The sequence below is a fragment of the Rhopalosiphum padi genome, chromosome 1 (genome assembly GCF_020882245.1).
Source record: "Rhopalosiphum padi isolate XX-2018 chromosome 1, ASM2088224v1, whole genome shotgun sequence".
Taxonomy (NCBI): domain Eukaryota; kingdom Metazoa; phylum Arthropoda; class Insecta; order Hemiptera; family Aphididae; genus Rhopalosiphum; species Rhopalosiphum padi.
The window spans coordinates 44,916,122-44,923,209 of NC_083597.1; the positions used below are offsets into that span (position 1 = coordinate 44,916,122).

Below are 7,088 nucleotides of genomic sequence, written 5' to 3' on the forward strand. Positions count from 1 at the left end.
CCATTAATCCCTCACAGGGTTTACGCATTGAGATTTTTGGGATAAAAAATAAAAATTAAAAAAAACCTAAATCATGCACACGTGGAATATATATTAACATATTGTGATTATTACGTGACGAGCTGCACGGAGGACAGTGATGCAGCGTTTATTTTTGTCTTGACGGTCGTTTGACATTGGGTGAACCGGAACGCCTCTCGTCCGTATCGAAAACCCCTTTCATCGTGAGCCGCACATAATATAGTGGATACTGGATAGTGGTCTGCGCACGTTTATATACTATACACACCGCAGATGATGCGAATTTCTACAGTATTTTTCTACGATTTTGTTTCGTTGCCGAAATTTCATTATTATAATTAACCTACAACTCGCTCCTATCGAGGGTATTACATCTTTACTCTCGAGGTGACGTGATAGTATTCTCGATATTTTTATAAAGTTCGAGTTTTGATTAATACCTCAGTTGAATCAATTTTTCAAAAACCAATCGAATACGATATATGTTTAACCATGGCATCAAATACTTGTAATGCATTACCAATATGTTGAAATAAACATGTGTGCAATTTAAACGAAATCGGTGGTGCAGGGTGTAGACATATTTTTGTGGCTAGTGTCTTGCTACATTTAATAAATGTGGGGATCCTCGGACCTTATAGTATAATGGTAATGTTAACCTAACCTTAGCTACTACGGCGCATGATTATTTGAATGTCATTCATAAAACTCTCAGTGTCCGCGCAACAGGTACAGTGGAAATAATGTTTTCTGAGTGGGCGTATACACTAGACGACCGATTCCATTAACTGTGGGTATAAATATATAATATATACCATTAGCGGCTACCTTTTTAAAAATAATGCGATTATACTACCTGGTCCAGGAAACAGTAAAACATTTACTTGTGTTCGATTTATATATTTTTCTTTCAAAATTGCTTACGTGTATACTCCAACAATTTCGAATATTATTGTAAACGTTTCGCGTACCTACAATAAAATATAATACTCGTTAGCTTATTCATTTCTACAATATACGACTGATCACCTGATGGTGTTATTAAAATATGAATAATATGATATTAAATTATAATATGATGTTGATGTACTACCTATTTATCTACAAAATATTAGCACTTGTTATTTGTTAGAAAGTTTCGTGTAGGCACTAAATTCTAATTAATCGATCGATAAAATCTAACTATAAATCTCATTTGTGTTTTGTTGTAATAATGTATTCAGTACCTATATATTTTTATAATGACTGTTGTTATGCGCTTCTAGCATGAATTTTATACCTATCTATTGTTCAGGTATCAAAGTATGGTAACAATGAACCTAACCTAAAATGTTATAGTTTATATCCAGAGCTAAATGATCGTTGTAGGTCGTTTATAAATAAATAAAAAAAAATGGTTTACAACACTTGTAATAACGTTTAGATGTTATTGCGGTTCGTATGATGTTCTACAACGCCCATGACGTTTCTTTAGGTTTTGAAATCGAATTAAAGCGTAGAGTTAACGATCCGCAACCAAATATACTACAGGAAACTCTTTGTAACATAACGTTTAAATTTTAAACATTTATTATATATAATATATTATATTATAAACTTATATTGATGTGATATACATTTTTGTTTAAAGGTTCTGCCCAAAATTAACTTTACTCAACAGCCGTGTGAAAATTTTAGAGAATACTCTTGTGGAGGATGGCTACAAACCAACGACTTGCCGGCGTACATGAGTTCGTGGAGTTTAAAAAAACGTATTCAACAAGATCGTAAGTACATAGAGTGTATATTATATGTATTGAAAATATTATATATTATTATAGAATAAACATTAAAATGTAAACTGTACTTATTTACTTTGTTTAGAAAAAATAAAGATCAGGAACATGGTCGTTACGCTGAGAAACGTTGCCAGTTCCACGTCGTTGAACTGGAAGATGAAGCATTTCTACGAATCGTGCATGAACCTAGACAATATTGAAACAGATGAAGGAAAACCTTTAAAGAAGATTATTAGTACAATCCTAGGTATGTTTTGTTACTCATCTCTCGGGTGGTCCATTCTTAATGATTTTTTTATATATACTAAACAATATAATATATTATTCAATTATGTTCATAATATATATTAGGTGGTTGGCATGTATTGAAAGATTTTGACGTTCATGCGTGGGACGTGACTAAAACCATTGTACAATTGCACTCCAAATACAGCGTGAGTCCGTTTTTCAAGATAGACGTTGTTCCTGACGATAAGGTTTCAGGCCAGAACATAATTCAGGTATTATTATTATATCATTACTTTAGTTGGCTGTTGTATAAAATGCGGAATGATTCACTATTTCAGATATCTCCAGCAGGGCTAGGCTTACCCGACCGAAGGTACTATTATAGGCAGCAAGAAAACAAAGTAAGTTTGTGTGCACAATAATAATAATGATAATAATAATAGTAATAATGATAATAATAATTTAATAAAAATGTTAATGAGAATAGAATTACAGATATATTGTACTATAAATATGTGCTTTGACGATAATTTGCAGATTGTGACCGCATACAAACAGTATATGGTGGACGTATCACAATTGCTGGGCGCTACCAGTGGTGACGCATCGATATTTAGTAACGACATGTTCCACTACGAGAAACGCATCGCGGAAATAACGCCAGCTAGCAAACAAGAGGATCCATTTAATTCTCACCGACGGTTCAAGCTGTCGAAACTGAAAGAAATCGCTGGAATGGTACGGAGATATTATATGTTATAATAAACAAATATAATAATATAGCCGCCCATATACATCATATAGTTCTTTATTATTTGTTTTATATATAATATTAATCGATTTCGATTTTGTCTCTCGTTGTAGATCCCGCTTTTGGACATATTGCAATCAAAGTTTCCAGATAGTAATATTAGCGACGACACGTTTATCTCAGTAGTGTCGCCGACTTATTTCAGTAACTTATCTAATCTGATTTCGTCGTCAGATCGCAGGTTAGTTTTTAGACATCATTGCATTTCGATAAGTTCATTTCTAACAAAATATCTTATTTATGTTTTTCAAATAGTGGACTAAACGACTATTTCATGTGGAAAATGGCTGAGGCTTATGTTCCTTATTTGTCGGTCAAGTTTAGGGAAATTGTCAAAATTTACACCGCTGAGCTGACGGGTGAGAAAGATTTACCGCCTAGATGGGAGATTTGCGTTTCTCTGTTGCAAAAGTTCATGGGATACGGTATAACCGCTACGCTAGAACCGAACATCGAAAATAAATCCGGTGTTGTAGCCGTAGTGAAAGACGTTTTCGAAAACATTAAAGAGTCGATCACATCAAATGTCATCAAAAACAACGACTTAGAACCCGAACTGCGTGAGCACGTTATTAACAAAGTAAGTTTGTACCTTAAAAATAATTGAGATTGGTTAATGACTTACTATTCACCCATTTTTGTTTTAGTTGAATTCATTAACAGTACAAATCGGATTACCAGAGAATATGCTCCAAGAGAATTATGTAAATCAGTTCTACAGCCAGTTGCCCATTCAAAAGCTCGACTTTTTTCAAAATGTAAATTACGCCATATCATTCGTTAAAGACTATTCGCAGATCAAACTCAAATCCAAGAAAGAAGAATATGGGTTAGTTTCATATGATAAAAACATACTGTTATATCTATACTTTTATTTAATTTTTACTTAGAAATACTGAGTCTCAGTTAAATAATTTACGTTGGAAATCTTTGTAGGGTATTATTTATTGTTTTAATGTTACATTGTTACTTACATTGATAACGTAGTACTTTAATTTATAATAATTAAAAAAAAACATGTACAATAATATAATTCGAGAAATATTTAAACTTAAAACAATACAAATAAACAGCAATATTATTAATAATAATTAATAATCAAGAAAAGTTATAGGTACTAGTCCTGATAATTTAATAAATATTTGTTAAGAGTAGATTGTACAAGAATTTCAGCATCAAATTTACTAAGATACGTATTGCTAATTATTTATACTTACAAACTTCTGTTTAACGGTCAATCAACGAACAATTTTGGTTTCAACATATTGTGCATATATTTTTGAGTATGATATATAGGTTTGTCTTAATTAGATATCGTCTTATTTTCCGCAGGTGGTTGGATGACTTGGTGTCTGAAGATCCAAAAGTGACGTACAACGTAGCCAGCAACAAAGTTATCATACCACTGTCGTTGTTGTCTCCACCTTATTTCGAGACCGGTTATCCCGAGTAAGTTTAAAAAAAATATAAAATATATGTGTATATGTGTTGGCTAAACCATATACACCGTTTGTATAATCTATCTTGAGACTAACGACTGTTCGATTTCACAGAGCTTTATTGTATGGAGGTTTGGGTGTAGAAATCAGTTCAGCCATTCTGTCCAGCGTGTATCCACCAGGAGTGGCTCACGGTTCGGACGGTGTCTTGTTACAAGCTCACTCCGCGGCCGTCAACCGAAGTATCGTCGCCACCAATGAGGCTCGCGAATGCTTTGGCCAATTCTTAAAGGACCAGCAGATGGAGTTCGCGAACAACACAGTACTGACAGCTATGTTATCAGTATCGAGTGTTCGGTTTGCCCTCCAGGTATGTTTATCAGATGATATAATGATGTGTGTGTGTGTGATATAGTGATAGTTATGTCACCGCAATAAATCATAAAGTTATAATTGTATTTAATGCCTTGTTTTTTTACAGAGCTTGTCAAAAATAACAAAAACTGAACCACATTACCATCAACCGGCTATGGAATCATATGAATATGACGCGCTGTTCTTCATAGGATACGCACAAGTAAGGACGTCCGCAGTACAATAATTACGTGAAATTAATACAGACAATTAATTTGATTTTTTTTTAAATACTACTTGATGTTCGAGTCTGATTAGGTTATGCGTCCCTTATTAGATTTTCAGTTCCGCAACGGTCTGAATATTAAGTGATCTATTAAGTTTTTAATGTTCTGTTAAATTTAATCAAATTAAACTTTAGTAATTCTCACGATATTTAGAGTACGGTTATTTTACGACCGAGTATATAAAATCATAAAGAGTGTCTCTTGTTATATTTCGGTGTCTGTATATTTAATAAAATATAATATAATATATATTATCTATGATACAACAAGTCAATATTATATAATAACAATATTTATGCTTGTTTCGTTACAGTCTCTGTGCACAATAAAATCTCCACAACAACAAGATTTGGACACCATGTATAACTTGATGTCTGATGAATCTCTTTTGTAAGTATAATATTATTATTATGTGTTTATAAATATGTTATATCGAGAGCAAAACGCGGCGTTTTGAATAGGCAACACATTATGTAAGCTGGTAGTGCGGCTTTATGTAAGGCGTCCAGAGTTGGGTGCTCACTTTTTTTCGTTTATTACCGATTAAATTGTTTTTCATGTTAGTGTTACTTTTTTTTTACAGATTAAAAACGATCTCTGAACATTCAGAATCGTTTAAAAACGCGTTCAACTGCATGGGGAGACCAACGAAAACATGCAAATACATCTACTGATCGATGGTATTGTAAAACTGTAATATATCATTATTATATCAGAGTGCATCCGGTTTCTCAGAATTATGCACCGACGAGTATTCGAAATTTTTTTTAGTGACTTCTCGTTCATTATTATTATTATTATTATTACTACAATAATTATCGATATCATTTATTATTATTATTAACTATTATTATTATTACTATAATTTTTGTTGTTTACGATAAAATTTGCGCAAATTGACCATGACATAATTTTCGGATGGAGAGTTTATCGCCAATACGTATTATACATATTAGTATTTTTATGTACCTATTCTAAAAACATATTTGCGCACACATGAATCGGAACAGTTTAATGTATCAACGTTCAACGTTGATGACTTTTCGACATGCATCATGTATGTGTGCTGTGAAGACTGGATATGTGTGTGTTTTTGTTTTATATTTTTTTTTATAACTGTTCAATTATCTATTTTTATGGCGGTACTTAGATGTCAAGAAATTGTCATTATTGTAGTTAGTTTTACAAATTCACACACAGGGTATTAAAACAAAATAAAGTCGGTAGAAGATTTTGCATTTTTTCTCTCTATACGTCGAACTCATTGTACATAAATTATACACATACGTTAAATTTAAGTCTTATTTTGTTGTTGATATTAATATACATTTAAAATGTAAATATGAAATATTTTTTTTTGTACTTTAAATTTTTTTTTTTACATTGATTGTGTAAGACTTATGACAAAATTATGAAATATATTTAAAAATAAATAAAAACACTATAGGCTTAAGGATTTTCCATTAAATTAAGATATTTTATATATTATTGTTTTATATAATTATTATTATTATGCAGCTTTTAATTTCTCATTGGCTAACACTCGCATTTGTGCATCAATTGAACATTGTTGGTTTACCATCGAATTTCGTTGTATTTATATTATACTATGTTAATTGTTTTTTTAAATGGACAAGTCATACTAAACAATAAACATTACAACAGTGGGTTGACCTTTTCGAAAATTGCTTGCATGATAGCATTCCTTTTATAATTACTGATAGAAGGTAGTATAAAAACATGTTTATATTTTTAATTAGATATTTTAATTTTAAATTAGCTAAATAAACACACCCATGTGCACACTTGAATTATTATAAAATGTTAGTGGTGAACTTAAAATAAATTAATTGGTCCTAGAATCAAGTATGCTAAAATTATTGAACAATTTAATAATTATTACATAATTATTAATTAATGAGTAAAACAATATCAAATACCATGATGTTTGTATTTTATGTTTAAACATAATTAATAAAAAATTGTCTTATTTTATGTGCAAATAAAAAAACCTAATTTTAAATTTATATATATATAAAAAAAATAAACTCGTATATCTTGAACATAATTTTAACTATTTTTTATATGAAATTAAAATATTACTTCTATAGTTATATCGATGTTATGCTATAGTATGGCAATGTGTACATTCTATAAAATAATATGTTTG

The 7,088-nt window shown here is 30.9% G+C and overlaps 1 protein-coding gene across 1 annotated transcript in view; it reads left to right on the plus strand.

Moving 5' to 3' along the window:
* LOC132932337 (endothelin-converting enzyme 1-like) overlaps positions 1–6,603 on the plus strand; it is a 28,420-nt gene extending 21,817 nt beyond the window's left edge. The window contains exons 2-14 of the mRNA XM_060998656.1: positions 1,652–1,787; positions 1,885–2,046; positions 2,151–2,299; positions 2,366–2,428; positions 2,565–2,765; positions 2,892–3,019; positions 3,094–3,418; positions 3,486–3,667; positions 4,171–4,287; positions 4,392–4,647; positions 4,759–4,854; positions 5,232–5,308; positions 5,502–6,603. Coding sequence (XP_060854639.1) covers positions 1,652–1,787; positions 1,885–2,046; positions 2,151–2,299; positions 2,366–2,428; positions 2,565–2,765; positions 2,892–3,019; positions 3,094–3,418; positions 3,486–3,667; positions 4,171–4,287; positions 4,392–4,647; positions 4,759–4,854; positions 5,232–5,308; positions 5,502–5,592 — 1,983 coding nt within the window. The 3' untranslated portion in view covers positions 5,593–6,603. The remainder of the gene's footprint in view (positions 1–1,651; positions 1,788–1,884; positions 2,047–2,150; positions 2,300–2,365; positions 2,429–2,564; positions 2,766–2,891; positions 3,020–3,093; positions 3,419–3,485; positions 3,668–4,170; positions 4,288–4,391; positions 4,648–4,758; positions 4,855–5,231; positions 5,309–5,501) is intronic.
* The last annotated feature ends 485 nt before the right edge of the window (positions 6,604–7,088 follow it).